Genomic DNA, 13,420 nt, shown 5'->3' with positions numbered 1-13,420 from the left:
CTCTGTGCTAAGCTAATCCATGTCTTGCTACGGTCTTGTGGCGACACTGTCTGCTCTCATCGATCAACAACTTTAAAATCGATCCATGAATGGTGATATCCATTACTTTGGTAAACAGTGCGCTGCTGTGTGCCATGCAGTGCAAAATGCAGAGTACTTTGGGGTCGAAAACTGTTCACACAGAAGTCTGATTGTGGTTGCATTTAATTAGTAGCATGAACCACTGTGCAAAATTTCAGAATTGAGCATCAAGACCTGCAATGTGAACTTCATCTCTCATCCAGTTAGCAAATACTTCTTCATTAAGTTTGTGATGGTAGGACACCCAAACAACCTGTAGATGTGGTTGTTGGTGGTACTTGGTGACCCCAAGTTGATGTTTTTTGCTTCAGGATCTTCGGAAATTATTATTATTTTTTTTACCTCCCTTATCATCCTTCTCTGTTTGTGTGGTGGCAAGATAAACTTGGGTCATCATCCAGCCCTGTGGCCAGAGGGGATTGGGAGAGAAATGGGTCTCTGTGACACGTCACATTTATTCCCCGGGGAAATAGAAAGTCATGGATTACTAATTAGATGTTCCTAGAAACTTAATTCCTGCATTGTTACGGGTGATTGTGCCACTAGCGGTTTTGTTAAAAACAATTATTTCAGAATATAGGATTTTCTTTTCCACGAATTGGTTTCATTAACGGTTTGGTTTTTCTGCATCTTTAAGTCTGAGAGCTTCTACATTAATCAGTTTTTAAAGACTTTTAAACATCTTTACCCTCTTGGTTCCGCTTCTGGTTACTAGAATGTCTTTGCAAAAATAAAATAGCATTTCTCCAGTAGTAAAACTTGCATGTCAATTGCAAACACCAACAGTGTTCTTCTGTTTCATTCAGGCTCTCCTGAGGATGGCGGCAAACCTTTCCAATGTCCTGTATGTGGACTGGTCATCAAACGCAAGAGCTACTGGAAGAGACACATGGTCATTCACACAGGCTTGAAAAGCCATCAGTGTCCACTGTGTCCCTTCCGCTGTGCTCGCAAAGACAATCTCAAGTCTCACATGAAGGTTGGATGATCTTCTATTTTTTTTTATCTCAAATGATTTGAAATTGGTGCCACCAGGGTTATTTAAATGTTTTCCAGTATAATATCTGATGGCTGTCGTTGATTGTTCTAATTTTTCCCTACCTGCTGAAGTTTTGAGTGATTTCTTATTTCTTTGTGTTTTCATTTCAAGGCGCCAAATAATAAATGTTTGAAGAATTAAAATTCCTTTTAGAGACCCATCCATCTGTTCATTTATCTATCCAACCATAAATCTGTTCACTCATTCTTCCATCCATCCATTTGTCCATCCATTCATTAATCAGCCCACCCAACAATTTATCCATTTAGCTGTTATTCATTCATTCATCCATCCATCCATTTGTCCATCCATTCATTAATCAGCCCACCCAACAATTTATCCATTTAGCTGTTATTCATTCATTCATCCATCTGCCCATTTATCCATCAATTAATCAATGATTTAATCCGTCCATCCATAGGATGGATTAATCTATCCATTATTAGATGGATATCTATCAATCCATCTTTCAATCCATCCATCATACCAGCAGTCTATCCATCCATCCATCCAGCCATCCATCCATCCATCCATGTTAACAAAATTTGCTGAAAAAGCAAGGAGGACAAAAAGAAAATTGTGGAGTTTTGACATATAGAATGAGCAGTAACTGCTCCTTTCCATTAACTAGTTTCCTGATTCTGTCTTCCTCTTCCAGGTACATCAGCACCAGGATCGAGGCGAGACATTTCAGTGTGAACTTTGTCCCTTTACCTCCTCCCGACACTTCAGCCTGAAGCTTCACATGCGCTGCCACCAGCACTTCCCTCGCACCGACGTCAAGGTGAAAGAAGAGCCCACCACCGACACGGAGGGCGAAGGATCCCTGCTGGGCGACAGCGGCACCAATGACCTGAGAGTGGACGAGGCATCGCCGCTGCAGGTCGAGGCCCAGCAGCAAACCTCCCCTCCGAACGAAGCATCTTCTAATCATGTCCACGTCAAGGAGGAGCCTCAGGAGAGGGATCTGTCAGTGCTCTCTCCGTTCAGCATTTGCAGAGACCGACCTGGCAGCAGTACTAACTCCCTAGACCTACCTGGAGTTGGTATCGGAGTTGGGATGAGATCCAGTCCAAGTGGTCCGACCACAGCCTCACTTTTTAGCCCCGACATCACTACCAAAACGGCGACTGACCTGCTTATGAAGCTTTCAGGTGAGCTGAAGTTTCTTTTCTTTTGTAATATAACAAAAACACATTACAAAAATGACTTCTGTATCATTTTGGGACATTTAGTGGGTTACTATGACATTCCTATTACTAGTTTGCACTGAAACCTACTTTGAGAATATTTATCTTGAAGATGTGTCAAAAATATGACAACTCAACAATAGATGTTTGAAAAAAGATTCTACAAATTTCTACACGGGGTAGAAATTATTGTAGGGTGTCCTTAAAAAGTGTTGAATTAATGTCTAAATTTAAAGCGTAGAAATGTTTTACATTCATGAGACAAAGTGTAAGTTGGCTTTACGCTAATCACAGGTCTTAAATTTTGTGGTGGCAGGACTATTTTTTTTCTCATTCTGTGCTATTTATGTTTCTCATGGGGCATTTCTGTCAGACAAATGTTTGAGTTGCAATCAGTGGAGACTATCGCTTACTAACTTGTAGCATACCATTGCTAACTAGTTGGCTAGGTTTTTGCGTCTATCATGAACACATATATATTTATTGTCAGGTTGGTGGCAATAAATTTGTCTTTGTCACTGGATCTGTTGTCATCTCATATGATGCTACATGCATTCTGTCCAAAAATACTTAGAACTTCTTCTATATAAAATACAACTTTTTTCTTTTACATTTCTGTTGTGTTACATGTCTTAAATTTCATTCATAATAGTTTTAAAAAGGTCTTAAATTTGAGTGAAACCTGCAGAAAACCCTGCCACAAATCTAACTTCTATATCACAAAACAACACATCAGTTCCTGTGTTTTGTTATTTATTGTACAAAGGTAAAGACAACATGAAAATGCAATTTTCAAATTATTTGCAGTCGGTTATTCGGAAGAGAGAAAGATGATTTACAAGTGGGAAATATTTGAGAGCTCTAACAACTTTCCCAGGAGTGGACAACTTAGTTATAGAAGAAAAGTTATTGTTCCTGTCTGTAACTCCTCAACACAATGCAAATTTACATTTACTCAGTTTCTTATCTTCTGGTATGTCTTTAATTTATCAAGTGATTGAATTCCATGATTTTAAAGTTACTTGATACAGGACTTCTAGAACAATATCCTTTAAAAATGAGACTGCTGTTGTACAATGGCTGCTGGAAGAGACAAGTGTTTTTTGGTTTTTTTTGTCTTGCCATCCAGAAACCACTTGCTTCATTTTTGTTGGTTGTGCAGGAGACTCCACTTCTGCTTTTCAAAGATGTATGGTTGTATAATTGCGCAATTGTTTGCAGCCATTTTCACATGCGAGTTTAAGCACGGAGTTGTGTGGGGCGTGGCCAGCAGGAGATTATTTGGACTGAAAGTGACCTAAAACAGCTCATTCTGAAAGGAGCTCAAAATAGGCAGAGTTGCGCAAACTAAAATCTTATCATCTTAGAATAATTTTGTGCAAACATTTTGCTAAATTTATTTTGTGTAGCCCATTGACCTATCCTAACCTGATCAGGGAAGTATAGTTGGCCATCTTTAAAGGTCACAAAGAGTATCAGTGACAAAAGTCAACCCTGGCAGAGTTCAATTCTCACCAGAAACTAAACCAAATTACTGCCAGCAATGTAGACCAAGCTTTGAGAATCTCAGTAGAGGAACCTAAGAGCCATCAGTAAGGGTTCTGGTACCAGAACATCTCCAAGTCTATAAAACACATATAGACTGGTTGGATGAACTCCAATGCATCCTCCAGTACCTACTGAGGGAGAGGAGCTGATTGGTGTTCCAGGATGAATACTGCACTGTTCCCCCTGAACCAGAGACTCAACGAACTGGTGGACAATGGCTTTGTTTCTGTTAAATCAGTAATGACAGAGGGGAATATAATGCTTCATTTTTTTAGGCGTTAGCTCTAAATCATTACCTGATAAAGGCCAGATAATTTATATTATGTCCAGATAAATATATCCGTACAGCTAATAGAGTGTACTCTGTTGTTGGTAATTACTGTAATCGTTTTCTTTTAAAGAACTAATGAAGTAAATGTAGTTTTAACATTAATCATAAGAAAAGGGAGACATTTTTTTCTAATCTTCATTGTTTCGTTCAGGGCTGCAGTTCTGATGTGTTACTATTTGATTTTGAAGGTAATCAAAGATCAGGAAATCAGAGTTTTGGGGTGCAAATCTGAAATTGTTCTTTGGAAAAAAAGATAATAAAAGGTGTTTACACCTGATTGCATTTTATGAGTTGCATTTGTTTTTGAAATGGAGGACTTCAGGTGTAGCAAGGTTCACTCATTGCCTTGCTTTTTAGAATATTTTTCATTATTGTTGTGAGTAAATATTAAATATTTATCAGACTTTTAGAAAACAAAACCTTAATTTGCCTGTGAAATGACACTCTCTTTAGCTAGATAGGAGCAGGTAGCTTTCCAGAGAAGTGTCAACATGATAAAAACTGTACAAATATTGCAGCTGCAACGCCCCGCCGGCCCACAGCAACACTAGAATAAGCACAGGAGGGGGAGATCTGGTTCTTCAAACCCGTCTAAAACTTGGCACATCTGAGTGGTCAGTTCATGTTGAGTACGGCTGGTCCAGACACATCTAAGTCAGTCTCTCCTTCTGTCATGCTGTTGCTGAGTGAGGCGGAGGGGAAAACACGATCTTGGCTGTGGATCTAAGCCACTCATGGATGTTTTTTTTCTATTTAAAAACTGTGGCGTCTGTGGCTCAGCGGCTCTTAACGTCAATTTTTAGGCCTGCATGTTTTGTTTTTGTTGGGTAAAGTGCAAGTCACCATCAGCCTCCCAGCATGTGATGTGTGATTAGTAGCAGTGGGATGGGACGGGATGGAAATCAGCCACTTTATGTAACGGTGTGCAGCCCTAATTAATGATCTGATTTATTAAAAAAATGTTTGCTGTAGGGCCGTCGGTAGAATCTCTGCATTATAATAAACATATAAACTTTCCTGTATTTTCTGATCAGATCTCCTGCAGTTCGGACAAGTGAAGAGTTTTGTCTGCACATGAAAATCTGTCCGTCCGTCTGACTATCCATCCAGTCACTCATCCATTCATCCATCAATCTGTTCGTCCGTCCGTCTGTCCATCCAGCAATCCATCCGTCTGTCCGTGAATCCATTTGTCAATCCATCTGTTTATCCATCCATTATTTCATTCATCCATTTGTCCATCCATTCTTAAGGCTATGAATCATCCTAGCTCTCATCCATCCTTTCTTTGGTCCATCCATCCGTCCATCCCCCTTCCATTTAGTCGTCAATCTATCCGTCCTTTCGTCCATTCATTTGTCCATCAAATAGATATATATATATAGATACTGTATATGGACATCAATCTGTCCATCTATTCTTCAGTCCATCCATCCATTCATCCATCAAGTTGCAACATTCTTAAACTTTCCCAGCTCTGCTGTTGTCAGGTGAAGAATGATCCGGTTGTTTTTTAGATGCATTTTTCCGTGTTGCAGAATATCAAAAGAACGAGTCTGGAGACGACTGTGAGATTGATGGAGAAAGGTTGACCGAGGTCTTGAGCGGGGGTCGAAGCTACAACTGCCACTCTCCCGCTTGATGGCGTGTAATTAGATTGAGATCTTGAGCGAGTATGTGAAGAAAAAAAAAACCCTGGGAACATTAGATTAATTAAAAATTTATGCATAATTCATAATTAAAAAGGAATTCATAATTTGAAATGATTAGCGCCCCGAGCGCCATCCTGTGACCCCTCCAGGATGCATGGGGACTGGGACGGCTTAGTTAACTCCCCCTCGATCTCACGCGCCCCATCTTCACGCGACGCCCCCCGGGTGCCAGCTGCACTCCGCCACCAGACTGCACAATCAAGGCCAGGCCGCTCCCGGAGGAGCCGAGGTGGCTCCTCGCAATGTCAGTCCAGTGTCAAGCGGCGGACATCTTAGTCAGGACATTGTGCGAAGGGGATTAAAAAGGAAAACGTGGCTTTCCAACAAATACTGCTGCTCAGGGCTCATATGGATGCTTGACATCCTTGAAAATGCTTGAATTTTCATTAGATGTTTTCAAGGTTTTGAAAATGCTTGATTCTCAAACTGCATAGCTTTGTAATAAAGTGCAATCTAATGTTTGATTAAAAGTCTACATTTGGAAAATGTAATTTACAGTTGAAGCCAGATATTTTCATAGACGTAATAAAAAGACACTTTTTTTTTTTATCTGTCTGAACTTGCATCAGACTAAGATTTTCTTGTTTTATGTTAGTTTGCATTACCAAAATGATTTCTATTTGCTAAATGCCAGAAAGCTTACTGAGAAATTTTTTTTCAATAATTATTTTTATTTCTCATTTTATGTTGTTTTTTAGTATTTAATTTTAGCAGGCAGGTCATTTGCCTTAACACAACTTGTTTGAATTTGTAATAAACCAAAAATTCACCAAGCACACAACACACACCTGCAGTCTTTGTTAGAGCTTTTTAAGTTTTATATTGAAAGAAGTTGGTTAGGAAAAATGTTTCTTTTTGTAATTATATTATTTATATGAGTTATTTTAATTTTGCGTTTTAAGATACCAGCATATCCCCATAACTTTATATTTTGGTCTGTTTGATGTCATTTTTAAATATGAAGTAATTTTTTTCTTATCACTCAGTACTTGTGTCGTCTTTTTACAAAATACTGTTTTACTCTTGAGTACAATATTCTGATCCTGAATTGAAACTGGTTTTTTTTTTCATTCCTTTGTATTGTTTTTAACTCTTAAGTGTGGTGCTGGAAAGGTTTGAGAACTTACCTTGAAAAGGCTTGAAAGGTGCTTGAATTTTACTGTGTGAAAATGCTGTGATTAGAAGATAAACCTTTATTAGTTTGTTGGAGTAACAGGGCGGTTTTGGGCTTGTTGAAGCGTAACCGTGACATGTAGCTGCCAGGCAGACGGAGGTGAGGAAGATCCTCCTGGGACCTCTAGACTCCATTTCCTCTGACCTCCCTGCCAACCCAGATTTAGTGCGTACACAAGCACCTCATCCCTCCTGCTTTTACACTGATGTCTCAGCGCATCAGTCCCACAAGGCCTTTAAGAGGGGTGAGGGAGGAAGCTTAAAATGCTGCAAAAGGAACGGGGCGCGGGGGGAGAGAAAAACAAAGTGACAGCGATCGAGTGAGACATAGTAGGAGCCGAAAGAGGGAGTTGCATAGACTCCCCACGGCATTAAAAAAAAAAAAAAAAATATCTGAACTCTTCCTGACCCCTGACATAATAAGCGTGTCAGTTTTTTGGGCTGCCCTGCTTACCATCGAGTGATACACTGATACGCTTTGATTTTTTTATCCTCGCACACTTACACAACCGTTCGCCGTCCAGTGTGATCCACATTCTGATTCACAGATGAAAGCCACAGAGGCGCTTTGAAATGCACAGGCCCTCTCCTGAGCCCACTGGACTCAGAGTTAATAATGACAGTGGGCACTGCACTCCCTCCCAATGCAGCCCACTCCCCCCACTCCCGCTGCGGTGACACAGGCACGGCGAGCTTGACCCCGGCTGGGTGTGAATAATTGGCATGCAGGGGGTTGTGGGAGGTGTTGCATCTGTCATGATGCTTCTGCAGTTGTCTTATTTATCTTTTCGCTGGCAGTGTGTCTTCTTTTCCTCCTGTAACGTTATGAATTGATTCCTAAACCCATCAAACTAATGGGATTTCTAGTTAAGTGGTTTGGAAAGTAAAAATTCCCCTTACATGGCCCTGCAAAAGTATTCATACCACAAGAACTTTTTTTTATGTTTTGACAGATTAGAACCAGAGACTTAATTGTGTTTATTGTGATTTTATGTGAATGACTAACACAAAATAATGTCTTATTGTGAAGTGGAAAGAAAAGGATACTTGACTTTTGTTTGCTAAAAGAAAATCTGAAAAAGTTGGCCATGCAAACAGGATTTTTTTATGGTGATCTTTCAGCAATGTGTTGTTTTTTTTAAGCTGCTGTGCATAAAGGCCAGATTTGTGTTTGATAAAGGCTTGTCTGTCAGCACATTCTCCCACCTGAGATGTGGATCTCTGCAGCTCCTTCAAAGTTACTGTAAGCCCGTTGGCTGTTCCACTGATTATTGCTCTTCTTGCCTGTGTCCCACTGTGAGTTTAGTGGGACAGCCCGGTCTTGTTGGGTTACTATTTCCATTTGATTTAAAGATGAAAGGACAGCTTGGATTATTGTTCCATCACACCGCTTTAACTTGACTCGGCCCATTTTCTATGTTCCCAAAGTGCTCACTCTTCATTGTATGAAGCTTGAACAAGATGAAGCTCGTGTCTACCTGGACTTTTATTTTTATTTTTTATTGTTTATGGGACATTTAATTTTGATTCTGAATTGTAGTAAATGAGAATCGCGTATCTTATGTGAATTCCTTTTTTTTTGGCACATTCCTGATGCTATGTGTTCATTGTGTTCTCTAACAAACATCTGAGACTTTTTATGTTACTACTGAAAGCTATGGGTTGCACTGAAATTGTGTTGGAAGGGGATTGAGTGCAAATGCATGCCACACTTTTGAGATTTACATTTGAAACCGTTAATCAGAATAATCATGATGAATCGACTATTGAAACTCAAAGGCCAATTGCTGATAAAGCAATACATTCAGAGCAGTAATTAAACCAAAACTGTACAAAATACATATATACATTTTGCATTTCAGATAAGAACACCTGTGTTTGTAGATGGGTTTCACCCAAAACTAGTAATTATTTGTAACTTTTATTGTATTTCTAGTATTGTACACAAAAGGCTTAAGTAGTTAAATGAAGATACCAATTTCTTTATCTGAATAATCATCAGAATAATCGATTTATTAAAGGAATCATTCGTTACAACTCTATTTGTCTCCATTTAAGTCCAGACGTAGAAATACTGCAGATTCTTTTGAAACGAAACCATCTTTTTTCTTCTTTGTGAATATGAGTTTCTTTCCTTCCAGCTCTGGCTTTTTGTGCGTGACCTCTGGTCCATACATCCCCTCTGCAGCCATCAGTATCACTGTCCAGTGTCTAGCACAGTGTCAGCTGTTGTTGGATTCTCAACCTGCCCCACGCAGACTTGTGCCTTCCTCTTTTTTTATTTTTTATTCCTCTCTGGGAGAAAACAGCAACCGATTGTTAGAGGGGGAGCAGGCCGGCGTGACAGAGGTGGAAAGCTAATGAAGTTATTTGACGGCAGCCCTGACCACAGAGCGAGAGGTGAGGTGCAGCGGACAAGCGCCTGGCAGTGAGACGGATGAGGCGAGAGAGAGTGAGGCAGAGAAGCAAGCGAGGGAACGGTGGTGGAAAGGAGCGTTGGTGGCAGGTGTCAGAAGGGTGTGATAACATGGAGACAAACTGATAGCATCGTCCATCCTGAGCTAGAGCCTGCCGTACAGTATCGTGCACACAGAGCTGTCACCAGCCTTGGTTAGCACATAACCACCCTGCCAGGAACCTCACAGAACAGAAGCTTAGTCACCCAGAGATGCCCATCTCCTCCGCAGAGATGCACTCGCTTCACAAAATGATACGCCGGGGGACTGGACAGTCATGATGCGATTACAATTGTGAAACTTTGACAGACAAAAAGCCCAAAGTGTAAGCTTGGTGTTGCTGGCGGATGAGTGCTGCAGTATGGCTGCTTGTTAGCGCTCCATGCTGCCTTTTTATTGCCTGCAGGAAGAAAGAAACTTTCCCATTGGATTGGTCTAAATGGGGCTTTCAGTAATCGATTAGTTTATCGATTATTCTGATGATCGGATAAGAAAACTGATATTGTGCAGATTTTACATGGTATTGCTTAAGCCTTTTTGATATAAAATTAGTACATTACACTAACAAATGCTTTTTAAAATTAAAATTACTTTTTTGCCTGATTAATTAATGGGAGTATGGACTCAAAAAGGGGCAATTTGCTGAAAAAACTCCAAAATACTCAATAAAGTCAAAACTGATCAAACAAAAAAACCCTATTAAGCACCTTTAGCTATTTATCAAAAAAAAATTAACAATTTAACACTACACTGTAATGATATTAATTCCAGATGAAAGGCCCGAGGATATTTTAAGCAGAAGACTAATATTTTTATACAAACAATCAAACATACGTTAAAGGAAGGCTGTGTGGCATTTCATTTTAGGCAGTATAATATTTATTTGTTTTCTTATTTTAAAGAAATGTGAATTATTTACTGGAATATTTTAACATTTTTCTAATATTGTATAAAACAAATTCTTGTCACTTTATACACCAGATTTTAAAAAAATGTCATCGTCCATGTCGACTATTTTTTGGATTAACCAATTATTGAACAGGTGCTTTTTACAAAGTTGTTTTTTTTATGTTAAATGCGACGTACATATATTGTTACATTTATGGCTTAATTACTGCCTTGACAGTTCTGTCAGGAAAATTGCCTTTTTTTGAGTCTGTATACTTCAGTTAACAATTGATAAGCAGACTAGCTGATAATTATTTCAATAATTGATTCATCATGATTAATCCAATTAATTGTTTCAGCCCCAAGTCTAAATAATTCATTGTGCTCTGTAATGTAGATTCTGAGTGGAAATGTCCTATTTATAACATCAGTCCACAAAGGTCAGAAAGTACGGTGACTTTCCTGGAGCTGATTTCTTTCTTCCAGCTCCACTAAGGAGGATTTTTCTGCTGATGATTCCAACTCCGATTGGTTAAATGTGTATTTTAAGAATTCGTTTGCAAGGCAACGGCGGCCGTGTGCGCGGTCCGCATCTGATCCAACATGGCCTCAACACGCTTCTAATTAGAGGACGTCCTTCCAGGTGCTGACCAGGTTATACTTAGCCTGCCCGCTGACACCCGACAGTGTGACATTTCCAGCTGGTGCCGTGTGCTGCCCCGCGCCACTGGCCCCGAACTTGAAGGTCACCGCCACCCCTCCTCTTCCTCACCGCTCAACCTCATCCTTTTCACCCTCTTGAACTGCAGTCCAAACCTGCCCTGGCGTTGACTCTGTGGCATCACATGGGTGGTCAAAACTCCCACACCTGTCCCCTTTCCCTGCCCCGCGTCCCTTGTCCTGGAGCTCTTGGCCATGGCTCATCATTAATCAGAAGCGCTAGAGGCGGCACAGATTGATGGCGCAGGGCCGGCAGCGGCAGGCCTGTGGTGGTTTGAGATGTTAGGTGTGATGGGAGGGTAAGGACCGGAGCAGATCTCTGCTGGGGTCAAAGGAGAATGGACAGCAGTCTGCTTACCTGGGAGTTATATCTGCTGGTGTCAGGGGCCGGGCCTTCCAAGAGTTACGTTAGTTATTAAAACGTGGGCAGAACTTCTTTACTAACCTGGAAGATTGAATGACCCTTATGTTTTTAACATCACATTGAACACAAACGTACAAAAAAACGAGAAGTATTATCCTAACACATTAAGGAGGAACCCTAATGCAACAGTGTAAAAATTAAGTATTTCTTGTCCATCATTTGCGTCTCTTAGTAGGATTACACTGTTACAAGTAAATATTTGCTTGTCTTTGGCCCTGTTTCTCGGCAATCTAACACTTTCCAGACTTAAAATATTTTTTTAAATATAAACCAATCCAAATATGGCAAAAATACTTCTCATATAACTCTGCTCTCCTGTTTTGTGTAATCTGGTCTCTAATGGCGCATTCTCACCGAATCTGTTTAGTCCACTCTAATCCAACTCCAGTTTGTTTGCCTAGACAGGAGTGTCAAACTCCAGTCCTCAAGGCCGGTGTCCTGCAACTTTTAGACGTGCCTCTGCTGCACCACACCTAATAGAATAATTAGGTCATTAGCAAGGTGCTGGAAAACTGATCTACACAAGGAGGAGGTAATTAAGCCATTTCCTTCACAGTGTTTTGTACCTGTGGCACATCTAAAAACGACACCTGTTTGCTAGGAACTCCAGTTCATTTGGGGAGCATGAATGCATAATTGGACTCTGATGCGGACCAAAAAAGTGAACCCTGGTTCACCTGAAAACCTTGGTCTCGGTTCAGTTCGTGTGGTTTAAATATTGATGTGAATGCTAAGTGAAACAGAGACCCCTCCAAAAGCAGGAAGCAGAATATAGCGCAGAGTTTTCTGGGTAAATGCAACCAAAGCAAACACGAGAAACTAACTGTATAGGGATAAATGGCTTGTGATATTTTGCTAGAGACAAAAGAGAAATCCTACAACCACTAAAATCAGACGCCACTCCCTTTTTGTTTGTTTCATGAAGAAGGAAGTTGTTTAACTCGGGGATACTGAGAATTCAAACATGCTGTGATCGGTAAATCCCTTGTTCCTATACTTCAAAGTGAAACATATGATGGACAAATCTTACAGCTTCCTCCAGTGTTTGGTCTGTGTTTCTGTCACATTATAACATGCAACCAACCTCCACTTTAACAGATTAATTAGTGAAATGTTCACGGAGACACAAAGAAAGCAGCTTGGCCTGCTCTTCTTTTCTTGGCGGCTAGTTGTTGCTCCATGTCTAATTATTAATTATTCATCTAAGGCAGATTAAATGTGGCCCAGTTTCTCCTCGAGATGCCTTCGGACCAGAGCGATCCATGTGACAGTTCAGTCTCTAACCTAGGCTGCATTAGAGTTGAGTGAAGCTGGTTTTCTATCTGGGTCTGAAACAATAAATAAGTTATTTTGATGCCAAAGTGTGATGTGAAGGAAAATGCACCACAGATAGAGTTTAAAACCCCAAAGCACGAATAATCACGATTAATCGTGATTATTCATGATTACTAGGTTGTTAAAACAATCGTCTACTAATTTACTAATCAATTAATCATTAAATGGCCATTCACTGAAAGAACAACACAGTCACAGCAGTAATTTAGCCAAAACTGTATAAAAATATTTGCATTTGCAATTAAATAAATTTTTTCTCTGTAAATATGTTTTATACCCAGAACTCCTCAAGTGGCAACGTTTTAGCTTCGCCTGGTTTACATTCTGTTAAAACAAACTTCAATTAAGCACCTTTTGCTATTCAGTCATGAATCAAAAAAATAATTAACAGATTAGTAGACAATATTTTTAGTTTCAGAGGCATTCTATTTTTATTTTCTTATTTAAAAAGGAAATTATTTGATTTTTTTTCATCTCTTACTGTATTTCTAATCTATTTCTCTTATGTAAAAAAGTCTAAGTG

The 13,420-nt window shown here is 39.9% G+C and overlaps 1 protein-coding gene across 5 annotated transcripts in view; it reads left to right on the top strand.

The window, feature by feature from the left end:
* Positions 1 to 13,420, top strand: part of znf827 (zinc finger protein 827) — a 98,924-nt gene that overhangs the window by 42,125 nt on the left and 43,379 nt on the right. For all 5 annotated transcript variants that reach the window (XM_028017901.1, XM_028017902.1, XM_028017900.1 and 2 more), the window contains exons 3-4: positions 888 to 1,060; positions 1,779 to 2,274. In XM_028017901.1, coding sequence (XP_027873702.1) covers positions 888 to 1,060; positions 1,779 to 2,274 — 669 coding nt within the window. The remainder of the gene's footprint in view (positions 1 to 887; positions 1,061 to 1,778; positions 2,275 to 13,420) is intronic.

Source organism: Xiphophorus couchianus, chromosome 5 (assembly GCF_001444195.1).
Source record: "Xiphophorus couchianus chromosome 5, X_couchianus-1.0, whole genome shotgun sequence".
Lineage (NCBI taxonomy): Eukaryota > Metazoa > Chordata > Actinopteri > Cyprinodontiformes > Poeciliidae > Xiphophorus > Xiphophorus couchianus.
This window is presented reverse-complemented; position numbering and strand designations above follow the sequence as displayed.